The following is an 18762-nucleotide window of genomic DNA, read 5'->3' on the forward strand; positions in this document are numbered from 1 at the left end:
TAATCTGGGACTGAATGAGACATAAAAACACCTGTGGCAGCAAAAATGAGCCAGTGAAGTGTTTTTTTTTTTTGTCTTGTTAACATTGAAACGTGTGATAAGATTTGTGATGGTACCTAGCTGTTATCATCTCAGCTTCACAATCACTCACATCATGTTTGAAAGGGGAACAGCACTGTCCCTTTTCTGAGCCAAAATTCAAGCACTGTGCAAGTTTCTTTATCTTGTTTACTAATTTGTTTTTTTACTCTTTTTGTTCCTCTTTTTCTTTTACTGATTATTTTTGAATTTTTTTTTTTTTATAATTTTAGATTTACATTTGTTTGTTTATGTCGTGTATATTTATCCATGAGTTGGAACTGTGAGTTTTACAGTCAGAAGATGTCCTTGTTGTCAACCTTCACCTGTTTCTCAAGTGAAGCTCTTCCACTCTGTTGGTCTCTGAAAGTATAGAATGACAGAATTGATTGTCAAAAGGCAACGGAAACCTGGTGTCACTGTTTTACTTTGGCAGTTGTCCCATGAAGATGTAAAATAGCAACATCTACATGCACACACACACACACACACACTAAATAGTGGGCTTCTATACAATTTCCATCTACCAATTCCACTGAAAAGTCATTGGTCAGCTTAAGGCTATCTTAGAAAACATTTGCTCAAGGGACCACATGGTAGGATTGAACCTAAACCCAACTGACCATGTTCCACTCTCCTATTTTTATTGTAACAGAATTAAGCAGTTGTTTACTGAATGTACATAGGTTCAAATTGTAGCTTTGTCTTCAAATTTTCATTTTTTTCACTCATTAAGTCCCAAACACTTAAAATATGCAAATGTGTTTTTTCTTATTAATTCTTTCTTAATCGACTATTGTTTATTATATATAATTACTTTTTTAGAATTACATATTTTTGTATATTTTCACTGTTTTGTTTTTCTAGATTTGTTTATTTGAACTTTAGATAATTTTATTTCCTTATAACTTAAACTGCCACAATTAAGCCAGTTTTAGTGTTTCATTAAGTCATCTTAAACTTACATATATTAACAATTACTTAAATGTGAAATTCGTAATTATTTTAATATTAGGTTAATTAACAGACAGTCCTAGTTTTAGATTAACTAACAGTTAGTCTTAATGTTAGATTCATTAAAACAAATCAACTCTGTTCCCATTTTAATCCAAATATTTCTGTTGTATTTCTCACAACATAGGAGGATCACAACACTAATGCCAGGAGCGAGAATATGTAGAGACTAGACACAAGAAGAGGACAACAAATTTAACGAACAATAACCCTCCTCTAATTAAACACCAATGATAATGCCTCCTCTAATCAAACACCAACTGTATGGTCTTTTGTTTGGTCTTTTTTTTTTTTTATCATATTTGTCTTTTTTACATGGCTTCATTATTTTCACTGCACTGTAGTGTGACACCTCAGTTTAACACATACTCACAATATTTAAGAATTAGATATATATAATATATATATGGACAGCATTTACAGGTTCAGTAAGGAATAAAACAAACCAGTTTGTGATATTTTGTTCTGAACCTTTATAGAACTGGTTCAAATCTGGCCATAGTCCTAATTGCTTTCTTGGATTCACCCTTTCTCCATTTGTCTTCATGAAGGTGTTCTCACAATGAAATATCAAAGAATGTCCAACCCATGCTAGCATGGAAAGCGGACGTTAAACGATGATGATGATGATGTTTATATAGATATATATATATTACAAACTAAAAGCAGCTCTAGTAATATAAACATTATTGGTTGTACATATATTGCGTATGTGTTTTGCTTACGCACCAAATTTGCTGTGGGATAGAAATCTAGGGAAATCTTCTTAAACGATGCCAAATGTTAAAAAAACACAAGTACTCTTTAACACTTGGCATCATGCAAACGATAATGTTCATATTACATGTACACACATCCTCTTGTTTCTTATCTGCATAATATATATATATGCTCACACATGCAACATCATTATCATTTCACCAGTTCTTCAAATCTATTCAAATTAACTCTTCCTTTCGACAATTCAGGGAAACATGCCTTGCTTGTATTTTCTGTGACTGACTGTTATTTGTGTGTCCCCCAACCACTTCTTGGCAACACTAGAGAAATTGTTTGGATTCTGGCAAAATTAAGTTCTCTCATCTCTTTCCTTGTCTCCAAGCAATTTACACCATGGACTGGGTGCATTGAATAATGGCACCATAAACAGAGAGGTCTCTTGTGTCCATTCGTTTGTTCTCCAATACAAGCAGGTTATCTCATCGCCTTCAGGTGTTCATGAGTGAATGAAGGACGATCAGAGTGAAGTCTTGAAGAGTAGAAGAATGGAAGAGAGAGAGAGAGAGAGAGAGAGAGAGAGAGAGAGAGTGATTGACTGCAACATGACAATTATTTGTAGGATGATTGACTAGAAACTACATGTGGTGTGGTGGGGAAGTGAGAATGAGAGAGAGAGAGAGTAACGAGAGAATGAATGTATTGTTTAGTACTAAACATTTGGTGATGGGGAATGGGCGAATGCATGTGGCCAGATGTAGTGCTATCACTTATAGCAAGGCAATATGGTGGGAGAGATAGAGTAGGGAGGTACAGTGATAGGAGAAGAGTGGGTGGTAGATGGAAGAAGAAGAAGAGAGAGAGAAGAAAAATGTAGGGGAAATTAATAGAAATGCAGTGATTGATGAAACATATCAATCATAATTTCCATGTTTTTCTATGCCTGCAAGGATTGAGCAAGTCTTTCCAATACACTTCATATCAACTGTCATAGTTTCGTTTTTGTCATATATATATATGTGTGTGTGTGTGTGTGTATATATGTGTGTATATATATATGTGTGTGTGTGTGTGTGTTAAAAAGGAAAATGTGTGAAGAATCTTTCAGTTGGTCTGGGACTGGTAATCAATGCCCTCCAATTCTTATATCCAAACCATGGAGATGATGTTGCTGCTGCTGAGTTGAAATTTTTGAAAATGTATTTAAAAATTTAATATGAAACTTAAAATAAAATTGAGCTCATATTGTATATTTGTCTTATTTTCTGGGGAAACATTTTTACATAAAAAGATATTTTTATTGGAAATCAATTATTTTTCTATTTACTTTGCTTGGGTTTCTTCACTATTCCTCATTTCTTTGTTGGGAGGCAAAAAGAAACAACTTCTGCAATGTGCAGCTGATCCTGGCCTCAAAAACAGTGATTTCAAATTAATTCCAATACTTTCAGAAGTTTGTCTTTATTAATTCTCATTCCAAATGAATGGTGGTGTCCCTAGCAACTGAAGTTATTGGAATTTGAAAGGTATCTCTGTTTGAGTCAAAGGAATTCTTTGAACAAAAATATCTTCACATTTGGCACGACCTGTCAAAGTTCTTCTTTCTTTGATATGTGGAACCCTTTGTCTTTACCACCACCAGGTAACTGTCATGACAAAGTTGAGCAGTAGGGGCTATGCTCATTTCTGAAGACGATCATTTTTCAAGATGAGCTGTTATGGAGATTCCAGAGGGAATCCCCAAATTAATTTCAAAACTCTATTCATCAATACAAAAGATCTTACCATGGAGTACAAGGATTGTTCCAGAAGAAAATCCAAACCAATATTTATCTTTTCATTTAAAAGCTAGCATAATACTTTTTGAAATCCATTGATGGCTATTTCCGTATTCATTTTCACCTTGTCTTCTCACCCATTGACTGCATCAAAACCCTCCACTCGGCAAACATGCACAGCTGGTTGCCCTTTTATATTCAGATGTTATGAAATGTTCTGCTTATTTATTCACATTGTTTTGAAGAATCCATGTATAATCTCAGCTTTGAGATTTCAACTTGTTTAGAATGAGTAGGTGCGAAAGGCCTGATCTGGTCAGTTTGAACGTAAAACATGCAGAATATTCTGGGCCTGATTTGGTCAGTTTGAATATTAATGGATTAATGTCCACCTGACAGTCGCTGTGTCCTTCTTAAAGAGCAGTTGTCATCAAACCTTAAACAAAGATGCAAAATCAAATTCCATTGTTTTCAGTGATTCAGTTAAAACAACGTTTGATGTGAAAAGCAGGAGACACTTTGGAGCCCTTTTTGCATTGCATGGGTGTCCCCTCTTCACTTGGGTGGAGTGTGTTGAAGGGCTTCACACACCTTCAACATTTCAATATTATTAAGGGACAAGTACATCTTGCCAACTGTATTATCTTGATTGATCAGTCACAGAAGAGTTTGGCAAATTCATTAAATTGACTAAGTTGAAAGTTATGCTCTCTGTTTGGACTTGTCAATTCTTCTTTCAATGAGATTGTGAAGGTTTTTCTATAATAAACTGTTTTGTAGATGAGCATCAAAGTACATCATGTTTAGGTGGCATTCATAGATGGGAAATTGCAGAGTTCTTCACACCCGCTCCTAATTAGTCCTAATGTGTGTGCCAGTCAGGGAAAGCATAACATCACCACTATAATTTGAAAGTGGATCTTGAACTAAATAAATCACTTTCTCTGTTTCCCTATTTGTAAACATACTTAATAGAATTGCTGGAATTTCCAAACTTCAGGTTGTGTTTTTAAAAGACCTTTGAAAACCGTAACCAGAAAATATTTTGGACTATTTATTGTTTGTCTTTCTTCAATAGTAGAATTTCTGTGTTTGGTTCTGGCCACAAATCCTCTCTCATCTGGTTTCTTCCTTATTTACAATGGGTGACTGTAACTAACAAGTGTTTCTCAGCCAGAAATCAATGCAGATACCTTTTTGTACGTTTCTTATCTTTCAAGCCAATTGCCCACTTACAAGTAACACTATTGTGACATGTATCGATGCAATTCTTTCTGTCCCACTTTCTATCAATTCTAGCATGCCCCCAGGGTTCAGTTTTCTCCCCTCCCCTCTTCCTTTTCTACATCAATGACTTCCCACCACATCCAACAACACTCCCCCCCCCCCCTAACACAGATTATCTTACTTTTCATTCTTCTCTTACCTTTCTCAACCACATATCATCCTCTTTCAACCAAGACACCATATGCAAAACCTGCACTGATTTCATGAATGGAACCCCTGAGGGCTTCGTCCAGTGGGGACCGTGTGCTAATTTTGTCTCTTTCAACAGCAAGAAGACACAAATGCTGCTACTCATAACAACAAATCTTCACCACTGCCACTGCTCTCTTTAATCAAGACCTTTAACTGGAGCAGCCCTCAAAACAGTTCCAAATGTTGGGTCTCCAGGTGACAGAACATCCTTAACGAAGCTGGTATCACATCCAAACAACTACTCCCTCAGTTGAGAGACTATCATCCAGTTCACTTCCATGGATCCTTTCTTCCAACCAGAATGGCCAGCCACAGTTTTGCCATTCTACATAGCATCATGAAACAGCAAACTTTTCTGAATGGAGATTCTTCTTTAACAGCATTTTCAGTTTAATTACTTTTAATTACCTTTAATCTCACCATCAGCTTGGCCTTCTGTGATACTATGCTTACCAATATTTACTGGACTTTCATTGTTCTTCAACTGGTTTTTTTGTCTGACCAAAGGTAAGACACTCGAATTCCATCATTGTATACACAACCCCTTTGCTTCAAAAAGTTTACAAACACAAGTTCCATAGGCTATATCGATATCTTCTACTACTACCCCCCCTCCTGCTACTACCCCCTCCTGCTACTAATACTACTACTTCATGCTACTGCTGCTGCCACTACTACTGCTGTAAAAAGCATATCAATCCTTCAGGTTCCATTATAGTCTTATTATATACGGCAAAGAGCCCCACGGCTCCTGAGAGGGAGGTACATCACACCACCTGGTCCTAAAGATGTATTTAATGGCAGCATTTTGTTGCCAAGCTTCTGACAAAAGCTGACCATCACTTGTCAATGCATCATTACTTCTCTTTACACTTCCCCATAATGACTAACAACACAAGTAAACTCCCTGAACAATTTGCCCTCATATTTTGCAATATCCTTTTTACCTCATTCCAATCTAGAACCCACTCGTTACCGCTTACTCATTCTATTCTTTTCTCTTATACAAACCTCTCAACCTCTGTCTCTAATTCATGCCTGCTGTCCAGACTCTTTTTCTAAGGTCACCATGAAACGTAGTGTCTGCACTGAAGTAGACTATATACCTGTCGTTCACTTCTCTCACCTAGTTATCAGTAAGAATTATTTCCAGTTTCAAAACATTTCTAAACAGTATCTACCGTTTTCCTAACACTTTGACTCTCTGGCATCTCTTCGACCATTATCTCCAGTATTTAGGCATCTATATTTCACTTTATTTCTCTTTGACATTATCGTATTCTAAAAATTCAAAGTTCTCAATTCCTCTGAGCTCTCACAATCATCCCACGTTAGTAAGACCTATGTACAAAGTGAATATTTTACAATCTTTGATTCTGTGATAGATGCTTCATACAACCCTCAAACTACAATTGATCCTCCTGGTCCTTTACAAAAAGAATATCTGCCAACTTTACAGAATCCCCCTTTCCTCCATTTCACTCCAGTGAGTTCTGTGAGCAGTAACCCACATCATGACCCCTACTGCATGGAGAAGGACTCTGCACTCCCCCACCCCCACATACAGACAAGCCATATGAAAAAGTACCTCCAACTATTTGAAATGAAGGTCACCAATCTTGGCAGTGTTCCTTCTTTTACCCCCCCCCCAAAATTGTGTCCCACATCCAGTTCCTATATTCATAACTCATCAATCTCTCTCTCTCCCTCTTTACAGGGATCTATTCTGATCTCAGGAAACCTGCCATGCTGAGAGCCGTTCCCAAGAAAGGCTGCCCCTTTCACCCTGTCCTACTCATTTGCAGTACTTTTATGGAAATTGTCATTAACCAAAACACCCTCCAACACTTTCAATCTCTCTCCCACCCATTAATGACCCCTGGTGACCTAGTTTTCTCTGCCATCCATCAGTAGATACTCACCCTAGTGTTACTACTGTTGATGTCTCAAAGCTTATCACCAAGTCTAACACAAAAATCTCTTCTGGATTCCACCCCAATCTCCCATCTCTGCAATTGCTGTCTGGTTGTTCCTTGGGTATGCTTCAAGGTTTATTTTTGTCCCCTACCCTTCTTACTGCTAATGACTGACTTGTCACCATCTCCATTAATGCTCTCTTACACAGATTGCATGACATTCCATTCTTCCCCAACCTTGCAACCTTAACATGTCAAGCATAAACTAATTCCAGAAACAGACTTCTAATTGAGATATATCAGTTTTTGTGCTTTTCAATGATAAACACAACAGAAATCCAGAAGACATCATTAACCCCTCCCCTTCCTCCATCCTGAACTCAACTCTTCTTCACAGTTGGCTGGACTCTTGCCTTCCCCACTCAAGCATTCTACTCTCCCCACTCACATCTCCTTGACGTCACTCTTGTTATATCTGACCCTACACTCAGTCCTTCCCTCACTTGTTCAGGGAGAACATGTAGTGACCATAGGCTTTGTCTCTTTTTTCAGCTTTAGCAAAGGAAAGCAAAAATGTTAGAGACATTCCATCAATGAAGACAACTGAATCAGTTCCATAATCCTCTCTTTTATTTAAAAACTCCTTCTTTTTAACCCTTTTGTTACCATATTTCTGTTGAGATGTTCTCTGTTTCTTTCAATTAATTTTAAATATAACAAAGAATTTAGTAAAATAGCTTAGTTATCATTAAGCTGGTGTTAGGAACATAAATTATGATTAAGGATTAGTGGAAGATTTTAATTCAAAACTTTTGAAAACAACACATTTGTACCCCAGAGCCAGGGGTGGTCAGGTTGGTATCAAAAGGGTTAATTTGCATTTTTGTTGATTCCAGATAGTTTCCTCTTTGCTCTTCAGTCATGCTTCCTCACCATTCACTTCATTTTCTCAGATTCATTGTCAGCCATTTTAAACTATTTTTCTTCTCAAACTTCTCCAGAATCTTCTTTCAAGAGGAATGGCCTAAATAAGGATTTACTTTTCAGTTCCAAACTAAAAATAACATTTTTTACCTTTTTAGATACAAATTTCTTGTAATTAATATAGAAAATAATTATAATTACCTACTGAAACCTGTGGCACTTTGTTGCATCTAAATTGTATTGTTTGTGGCTGCTTCTTAATTCAGGTGGAATGTAGAAAAAAAAAAATCCTTTCTTTGAAATGAAACCAAAATCTTTTTTTTAATACCAAAAATATTAAAAAATTTTTGTCTTTTCTCTTCTTTTTCCTGTTTTTTTTTCCCTAAAAGTCTTTGGTTTAATATCTTTAGTTCTTGCCATAAAATTTATCCAAATTTCAAGATTCCAGTTTTTTTGCTGTCAGTAATTCTTCCAAAATTTAGAAACCATTTCAAGAAAAAAAAAATAGTCAGAACTGAAATCTGTTGTAAAAATCTGTAAAGAACGAACATGTTGAGGTGCTTTCTCAGTTGTTGTAGTTTGAAAATTGTTTAAATTATTGCAAAATTGATTAGACAGGATCCTCAGTTGCTCTTTGAATTGTTGTTGATAATGGAATTATTGATGACATTGCTGTTGATGAAAATGAAGACAGCAGGGTTTGTCAAATTTGTCAGGTGTGTTCGTTTTATTGTCGTTAAGTCAGTTTGTTGATAAAGACAGACAGGAGACTGCGTGTTTCACATGGTGATTGTGGAGTATTAATGGTGCCAGGGTCACTAGCAAAACTTGTACAATTTAAAATATGGGATTCAGAGAGGCTGTGCAACAGAGATAAATGAACATTGAGGTTTGGTGTTGTTATGAAGTCCCAAGCCTACAATTTACAAGTAATTGTTGGCCAAACCACCAGGTAGGACTCACAAATGCCACCACCCCTATCTTACACATCCATCTTTCAGTTTTCACACAGAAGTTTCCTTGCTCTGTGTTCCAGTGAGATTGTCTGACCTGTGACTTTACCGAACTCCAAACATGACATCCCTACCCTGCACACTGCCTCCCTCACTACTACAAAATCTTCATCACTGATACCTCTAACAATACAAATTGCTGCATACATCATACACTGCCTTTCTTAAATGATCTTGGCAACATTCTGAAATGGTGGCCCTGACTCCACCTTTGAAGAGTGTGTTTTGTCTTTCACCCCCTCTACTTATCAACCATTCAGAACCAAACCATTAAGAATCAATAGAAATTTTGGACATGTTAATGATTCTGTAGACATAACGTTGAGAAAACATTTTTAACAGAATTAGATTTGGGTACAGCTCCTTGGTTTCTACAAATAGCTAAGTCTCCCTTGGACTCTTCATCACTTAAACACACTTCTCTATGCTTGGTGGAAATGTTATTTAATGTCCAGTGTTTATATGCTGCACATAGATAAGGTGTTGGTCTGCTTATTCGTGACTCAGGGTTTTGTTGCCATGGCAGGTTTTCTGTTGTTAAAAGAGCTCCATTCTAATTAAAATCAAATTACTTACTTGCCCTGTGCCAGAATGAGATGATCTGGTCTGGCTGACTAGACATTCAATTTGTTCTGGTGCTGGAGGCACACACATACACATAGAAATATACTTAGAGAGAGAACGAGAGCAAGAGAAACATGAAAATGTCTGATGTCAAATCAGCAATCCAAAATATCTCCCATTTGCCCTGTACTCACGCCTTACTTAGAAGCTTCTATACTAACCATAAACATGTATATTTACAATAGGCTTTCTCTATTCACTAAAGGTAGCTGGTGTATTTACTACATGTTCATGTACTCACTGTATATACGTAAACTTCTTATATTTTCAGATAGAGAACCAACACAAAATTGAAAGAGAGAAACACAAGCAACAACTGATCGATGCATCAAAAAAGAGTCTAGTTTCAAACCCTGAGCAATTCAACTGCCCCGTGTGTTTTGACGATATTCCTCCTGGTGATGGAATCATTCTTCAGGGATGTCTGCACATGTTCTGCAAGTAAGTAGTTACAAGACACAGTTTGGCTGTCGTAATATTCTGCACCAATAGATCTCACTCATTTCAGTTTTAATGAGTACCACCTGTTGTTTAATCAATGAAACTAAGAACCCTAATCACCATCTGATTGGCCTCCTTCACACACTTCCTGTCAACCCAGTCTAACACTTGGCTCCAAACCAGGAACTTGTTAACCATTTGTAAATGGGCTAAAATGTGATGGGTAATTGGGTGTGTTATCATCCATAAATTAATAAAAGAGTTTGTGGACTCTTTTAATGATTTTTTTTAGTTGTAATGAGTGAAGAATTTTAATTTTCAGATAAATGATATTGTCATTGCTTTTCCTAACCAAAGTGATGCGATAATTACAACCTCCTCACAAATTACAAATAATTACAAACTCCTCAAACTCTTACACGCTCCCCTTCATCTTATATATTGCAGTACATCAACTTTTTCCTTTGCCAAGTATTTGACTCTTATATCTTGCAATTCCAATTTATTGTAGAGCTTAAAACCTATCACACTTCAAATTGAAAGTCTGTGATGACCTTATGAGAAGTCAGCCTTAAAATCTTAACGGGATGGTTGCTGTGGTTGTGGTAGGGTTAGCGTCATCATTATCTCCCTTTAATGTCCCCATTCTGGGTTAGCATGACGGGAGTCGGTTGTTATTTGGAGTTACTGCTCTTGTAGGTATGGTTCTTTGATCCAATTTCCATTTTATATTGGAATGGTTTCTACCGTCAGAAATTTAAGTTCTACTGTCAAATCAAGTTATAATGTAGAAAGTTTATGACTGAACCAGGAAAGACTCCAACACAAATCCATCTGTTTTTCTCTTCTTTCCAGGCAGTGTCTAAATGATGCAGTTTACCATAATGACTCTGGAGATGCCAGATGTCTTTTCCAGAACGAAGAATACAAATGTGATGCAAAGATTCCTGAACGTGTCATCAAATCTGTGAGTAAAGTATAGTTCTGTTGTAAACAGCAGAAGTGTGTTTACTGCGAAGAGAGATACTCAATTATAGATTAATTGATGTTAATTAATGATGGCAGTTGGATGATGTTAGGTGCAGGTTGTTCTTTACAGTGTGAATGTGTGCCATAAACAATCTCTTTATAATCTGTGTGTGTGTGCGGTATACAGTACACTGACTTTGGTGCTTCTGATTGTATTTCATAGCTGGTGGTAAACAGGAACTGCCTGGTTTTATGACATTCTGTCTCTTTAGAATATTTCTGAAAAATAAATGTTACAGGAATGCTACTCTGTGTTTTTGTGTGCATATTGAATGTAAAATTTTGAGTGAGAGGCCTTTTGTTGCCAGCAGAGGTAGGAGCTTACTGAACTTTGCCCAGGCTATCCTTATTCTAGCAGCTATGCTCTCAGAGCATCCACCCCCACTACAGACTTGATCACCTAGATAGCGAGAGCTATTAACTATGCCTAGTTTTTCCCCCTAGCATGTGATGAAATCTGTTTTCTGTACATTTTTGGTGTTTAGTGTACCTGGGCATCTTTCACACACAAAAACTTTCCCGGTTAACTTTCTTTTGATAGTGCTGCACCTCTTATGTGTCCATAGCTTACACCGGGTACATCTTATGGAGTTTCTACCTCATGCCTTTTCTACTGATCAAGCAGGACCATCTACCTGAAGGGGTTTGTGATTTGTCTGCCTTCCTACTTGCTAGGACTTTGGTTTTGGCTAGGTTAACTCTAAGGCCTTTCGATTCTAGATCTTGCTTCCACACCTGAAACTTCATCTCTAGTTCTGGCAGTGACTCAGCTATTAGAGCAATGTCATCAGCATAGAGGAGCATCCTGTCTTGAATTCCTTTGTTATTGCCTGGAGGACTATGATGATCCTTGGTGAACCCCTACTTCTACCTGGAATTCTTCACTATACTCATTGCCAACCCTCACCTTACTGACAGCATCTCAGTACAGGGCTTGTACAGCTCTTACCAATCACTCATCTATCCCTAGTTTCCATATTGACCACCAGATAAGGGATCAGGAGACCCTGTCAAAGGCTTTCTCCAAGTCAACAAAAGCCAAGTACAGATGTTTATCTTTGGCGATGCATTCTCTTGCAGCTGCCTTACCAGAAATATAGCATCAGTAGTATTTCTACCTGCATCTCATCTAGGCTAACTGTCTCCCTAATTAGTTGGGCTGTGACCCTCTCCGTAACTTTCATCACCTGATCCAACAATTTGATACTCCTGTAGCTATTTCTATCTAAAGCATCACCTTTACCTTTGTAGCAGTTGACTATGGTGCTGCTACACCAGTCATTGGGTATGACTCCTTCATGAGCTACCTGATTTACAATATGGGTGACTAGACCCTAACCCACACTGCCAGATATTTTAAGCATCTCAGCGCTGATTCTTGATAGGTCGGGGGCTTTCCCTGTCTTCATATGCATAATTGCTTTATCTACCAGGGTACTTTCGATTCAGGTAGCTGGTCCCTCAATTAGGTCAACCATTAGCAGACTCTCCTCCCATTCATTCTCCATGATCACCCTTTTTTTTCTCTCTCCATATATACATACAAACATACATTATCTTTGTTTTTGCAGTTGGTTTCAGATGAAGTGTATAAACGCTATTTATACCTTGGAATCCAGCGAGCAGAGTCTACAATCAACAATAGCTTCCACTGTAAAACTCCAAACTGCCGAGGCTGGTGCATATACGAGGATGATGTGAACTTCTTTCCATGCCCTGTGTGTCAACACACCAACTGTTTGACCTGTAAATCGATTCATGAAGGTAAAAACTGCAAAGAGTTCCAGGATGACTTAAATCGAGCGTCTCGCCAAAATGCTAATGCAGAGCGGACTAAAATATACTTAACGGTAAGCAAACGTTAATTATAAGCTAATTAATAGAGATGACCAAGCATCTGACTAGATGCTTTACTCTGTGTCTAGTTTTGGATTAAAAGTCACTGTCGTTCTTCCAACCAGATTAAGGAAATAAATACTATTTATGGCATTATCCCATAATTCCATCTGATCTTAATGTATTTAGGAATAGCCATCTTGCTAGATCTAATTCCCCTCCAAGCTGATGAATTTTAACTCATCACCTACAACACACTACTACTACTACAACTACGAGAGCAATCCTTGGTGAATCCCTACTTCTACCTGGAATTCTTCACTATACTTGTTGTCAACCCTCCCTACTACTGCAACTACTAGAGCAATTCCAATAATTGTTTTAGGTTCTCAATTATAGTTGGGGATGATAGGGGCATCGGCCCCAGAAATTATCATTAAAATGTTTTGTAAAACACCATATTAACTTCGTGTTGTGTTCCCAGTATTTAGTGACAAAACATGAAACTGGTTGAGTATTCCTTAGTCATTTGTATTTAATACCTCATGCTATCAAATTCTTTAACCCTATCATGCCATGTTCCCAGTATACCGAGAACAGCCTGAATGAAATCTCTATTGGATTCCCGTTAAATCTGTAATGAACAACTCACGGAGAAAAAGAAGATAAAATACCAGAAATAGACAACCGATCGTGTCACAGCTTTTTGTAGTCAAGTGTGTTGATGATTCATTGTTAATGGTGTCCTCCATAGCTGTTGTTTACTTTTGCCTTTAATCGGAAAGAAAAAAAAAGGGGATCTTTTGTGAAGAAAGATGGGCTTGAGGGATGCAGTGGTTTGTCTGGTAAACAAGCAAGGCCTAGACTCTTTGCAGTTGAAGAAATGATTGATGATATTTATTCTTTGGGTGAAGAGTTCACACTTGTGCAGACAATGAGAGTGATTCGGACAATGAAACTGGTGAAAGCGATGAGGAAAGTAACAATTCAGATGAACAAATACGGTGGTTGAAAGATAGGCCTATTGTTGTTGGTGTTGTTCTGAATTTTTCTCTTTTTTTTTTTTTTTGTGATTCTGTCCATTAATTTGTCTGCAATTATTACTCTTGAGCTGTGTATGCAACTATTTATGATTTTGCTGAGGAGCCCAGGTGGAGGGCAAAGTTAGACACAAGGGCTGAGGTCTGAGAGGTTTAAGAGCCACAACTTCAACTTTGGCCATTTTGTCCCATGAAATTTTTTAAATACATTAACCATGAAATAGTTAAGAAAAATTAAATCTTAATGAAATGTCTACAATTTCAGAACCTGCTTAAGTCTGGAGATGCTATGAAATGTCCACAATGTGAGGTGATTGTCACAAAGAAGGATGGCTGTGATTGGCTGAGGTGTTCAGTGTGTAAACTTGAAATCTGCTGGGCAACACGAGGTCCAAGATGGGGGCCAAAGGTAAACCTATTTTTATAATCTCTGTTGGCTAAAATCTAACTATACCAGTGTGGTGATTGTTGTATCTATCAAATAGATTTATCATTTCCAAGTAAATGTAGTTGAGATGTTGTTAACTATTCTATCTGCAATGTCATGGCATGGAAAGCAAATGAAGACACCAACATCAACCTGCTTCATTCACTAAAAGTTAAGGATTGCAAATTGTGAAGGCAGTGATCCAGTATGACTGCAACTTAAAGGAAAACTAGAATAGAGTAGGAATACAAGAAAGTTTAACCCTTTCGTTATCCACCCGGCTGAAACTGGCTCTGGCTCTGGCTCTGAATACAAATGTCTTGTTTTCATAAGTTTTGAATAAAAATCTTCCACCAAACCTTAGTCACAATTTATGTTCCTAACACCAGCTTAATGATAACTAAGTTATTTTACTAAATCCTTTGTTATATTTAAAGTAATTGAGAGAAAAACAGAGCTCAAAATAAATACAGTAACGAAAGGGTTAAGTAGAAGGGAAAGTCGAGAATTAACAGGGAAACATCTGTTGGCAATGTGTGTGGTGGGGAAGGTGATTGGTGCAGAGGTATATATATGGTAAAAATATTGACAGTTATGGACATTTTCATATATCCATCTGAGTAGACAAGCTAATATGGTGGGACGAGATAGTGTAGACCTGCTAAAATATATGCTAAATGTGTGCTAAATATATGTTTATTTAATTTCAGGGTCAGAATGACAACAGTGGAGGGTGTAAATGCAAGGTGAACGGAGTTAAATGTCATCCAAAATGTATGAATTGTCATTGATTTTATTTCGGTTAATTTGTCAAAATACATTGAGGAAAATAGAGAGTCTCTTTCAGTTAACTTTATGCAAATGTGTTCTTGTTGCTCGTTAAATTAATTATTATGTTGATCTTTGAACACCTGCAGATATATTTCTAGAAAATTCATAAAACACAGTTTTAACTTTCTTATCCATATTACGAACATTACAAAATATTGTTTGAGTAAGTTTGGAAAAAAATCTGTAAATTCAAAGAACTGCTTCCAGCCATCTTGAAAGTCTACAATGAGATTTTTATGAGACACCTTTTTTAGTTCAACAGCTGGGACAAGCCTGGAGAGGCCTTGCTTAATCACATCAACCTCAATTTGTTAATTCCAGGGTGGAACTTGTTTTGTCAATCTCTATCAAATTGCTAAGTTACCACTTAACAAGAGATGTATGTGTGTGTGTGTGTGTGTTGATGTAGTGTGACTAGGATTGCAGGGAGATGGATAGATGCCCAAAATGTGTTGGAAGGAAGAGTGATATGGGAGGAGGGGATGGCAAACACTAGTGGAGACTGAACTGGGAACAAAACAGTTACCTCAACATGAAAGATGAGATGGAACGGAAGAAACCCTTCTTTACCAGCAGAGGTAAAAAAGCTGTCTGAACCAGTTCATACACTGGCAACAATAGTCTCGGAATACACTCCTCTACTGCTAATTTGGTCTCCAAGGCAACAGGATTTACTACCAGCCACTTGTAGAGAGCCATCTGAACATTGAATGGAGTCTATTTCATAAGTGTTTTTGTTCCTCTGCATCTATCAGATGTGAAAATGTTAGCCCTCTATGCCTCGTATAGACCCAGTTTCCCCCTGGGTACACTGCATGGAATTCTTACCAGCTCCTTTTTAGCAGATTAAGGAAGGCTATTTTACTCATGTCAATAGGTACCTGACTGCTTTCCTATTTGCTAATACTTTAGTCTTTGCTTAATTCACTTTGAAGTCTCTCCAATCCAGATTTTGTTTTCCACACATTCTGCTATTAGAGCTAAGTCTTCAACATAAAGGCACACGAATGGGGAGGGAGTTGGTCTCAACCTGAATCAACTATGATTTGGAGGACAATAATAAACAAGAAGCTGCAGACTACGCCCCGTTGCATCCCTACGTTCACATTGTATTAGAAACTCTCACCTTCCTCTCATGGACACACATGTCTTAAGACATTGGTAAACTTCCTGCTCTGGGTTTCTTCTTTTGCTAGATATACTCAACCTCTGACTTCCCTTCTTGCAACTTGGTGGTGTTCTTCACTGTCCCCTTTTAGCTAGTCTTTCCATACCTGTCTCTGAGCCTCTACAGTTATTCCACTCCCATGTGTCTGGCACTCTGTTGCCCTCAGCAGATTATCCTGTATTGGATAGGGCCTTCTACTTTTAGTTATTTTCACTTTTAATTTATTTGCTATTGTTACCCACTCCCCCCAACTGATAACAAACCAATTACTGTAATTAAAGTTTGAGAGATTATTTAAAGCTTGAATCTGGATGTTGTTATGAAACACGTTTTAAACACGTTTTAAATGAATTTAGCATTGACATGCAAATATTGGCATAAACGTGTGTGTGTGTAGTGATTATATAGAGACGAAGACTTAAAAGGCAGAGGCAATCCAATTACAAGATGAGTGAGGAGATGAGAACATTGTGATAATACATAATACTGATAAGGATACAGAAACACAACCTGAACAAAATGGAGAGACTGGAGTCTCTTTAGGCTATTTCCTTACTGAGGTTACGAAATGGAGCAAGTTTGTAAGGATGAGTGGGTTGAGCAGATTAGGGGTCACAAAGCAATGACTTACTGAGAGGAAATGAGAAACTTTTGAAGCCAAACTAGGGATTTACAGCAGAGATTTGTGAGAAAGAACCTCACATGGGGATGGATGGGATTTCTTTGGTCTGAACAACGAAATTTGTGATTACGAAGATGATGATACATTTTTGAAAGAGGACAGATATATAGTGTATTAATAATGAGTGGAATTAAATATTAATAATAAATTTGCTGGAGGAGAAAACAGACGAAATCAGAAGAGAAACTTTGGCAAGATAGATGCTCCGTTTATGTACAGTGAATGACAAAACACTACCATTTAAGAGCTGTACTTGTCCTAATTAACGAATCACTTAGAGACTTACAGACTCCTTTCTCTATTTTTCCACCCCTTTCACCCTCCCGCCTCTCCCCTCTCACCACCCAGCTATTCTTTTTTATTTAATCCTTTCATTTATTTCTTTACTTGGCTCTGGATGTTTCAGGATTTGAGGAAAATGGTGGATCAGTTGAGTAGAAAATAGAAATATTTGTGCACAGACAAACCACATTCTGTTCAGATGCTGAATCTTTCTATTAAGTTTGGGCAGCGGCAATCAAAAGGTAGCTTTGATGGAATTAGCATGCTAGACTAGAGGCAAGTACAAGTGTGTGCTGCATGCAAGGGGCCTCAGTCAGACTCCTTCAGGACAAAGAACATAAATTCCCCTGGGTCAGCAAAAATGATTGAGGTAATGAAAGCATGCAACAAGAGGACAATAAAGCTTGGACTCTTCTGGGCAAATAATAAGAGCAACATTTACCAAAGCTGGCAGAAACGTTAGAATGCCGGGCAAAGTGCTTCGTAGTATTTTGTCTGTCTTTATGTTCTGAGTTCAAATTCTGCCAAGGTCGACTTTGCCTTTCATCCTTTCGGGGTCAATAAAATTAAGTACCAGTTGCACACTGGAGTCAATCTAATCGACTGCCCCCACTCCCCCAAAACATTTCGGGCCTTGTGCCTAGAGTAGAACAGAACATTTATCTTTACCAATGCTACTTAATCAGGACTGCCAGATGTACGAAAGGACTGATTCTATGATGCTTTTATGCAGACAACACCATCATCACCATCGTTTAACTTCTGCTTTCCATGCTGGCATGGGTTGGATGGTTTGACTGAAAACTGGTAAGCCGAGGAGCTGCACTAGGCTCCAATTTGATTTGGCAAGGTTTCTACGGCTAGATGCCCTTCCTAATGCCAACCACTCTGAGAGTGTAGTGGGTGCTTTTTACGTGACACTGGCATCGGCCACAACTATGATCTCACTTGGCTTGACAGGTCTACACAAGCATGGTATATCGCCAAAGGTCTCTGTCACCTGTCACTGCCTTGAGCGGTGCTTTTTATCTGCCACTGGCATTGGCCAACAAACGGCAGTGACCTTCATGATGGATTACATGGAGGCTGCAGACAGAGCAAGGTTCTTAGTGTTGCAGATCATTAGCTCATTTGCATCACAGAAGAATGTTCACTTGAGGAAAGGAGCCAGTTAATTAGGTAGGCACACAAGCCAGATGGTTGTGAAGAATGTACAAGTCAATATAGGTTAGTGGTAAGTGACTGCAGACATACAGCTTGAAAGATTCAGATTGAAAAAGGAAAATGTGGAAGTTAAAAAGATCCACCAGAAAATAAGAGGTTTAGAGAAGTACAAGCTGAAGCATTTGATGGGAAACATATAGCAAGTTCCAGTTGGACCGAGGGTGATATAAGGGTGGAACAGTGAAGTATACAGAGCCAAGCTAGGAAGGGTTTAGAAGAATGGAGATAGAAGGGAATTATATCAAGTAGCTAGAAAAAA

General features: G+C 37.8%; 1 protein-coding gene across 8 annotated transcripts in view; it reads left to right on the plus strand.

Annotated features, from left to right (window-relative positions):
• LOC106879872 (ranBP-type and C3HC4-type zinc finger-containing protein 1) overlaps window positions 1-18558 on the plus strand; it is a 47318-nt gene extending 28760 nt beyond the window's left edge. For all 8 annotated transcript variants that reach the window (XM_014929594.3, XM_089338633.1, XM_014929593.3 and 5 more), the window contains 5 exons: window positions 9815-9984; window positions 10840-10951; window positions 12585-12863; window positions 14155-14298; window positions 15027-18558. In XM_014929594.3, coding sequence (XP_014785080.1) covers window positions 9815-9984; window positions 10840-10951; window positions 12585-12863; window positions 14155-14298; window positions 15027-15107 — 786 coding nt within the window. In that variant the 3' untranslated portion in view covers window positions 15108-18558. The remainder of the gene's footprint in view (window positions 1-9814; window positions 9985-10839; window positions 10952-12584; window positions 12864-14154; window positions 14299-15026) is intronic.
• Window positions 18559-18762: the final 204 nt, after the last annotated feature.

Source organism: Octopus bimaculoides, chromosome 20, assembly GCF_046866305.1.
Source record: "Octopus bimaculoides isolate indiv1 chromosome 20, ASM4686630v1, whole genome shotgun sequence".
In the NCBI taxonomy this organism is placed as follows: Eukaryota; Metazoa; Mollusca; class Cephalopoda; order Octopoda; family Octopodidae; genus Octopus; species Octopus bimaculoides.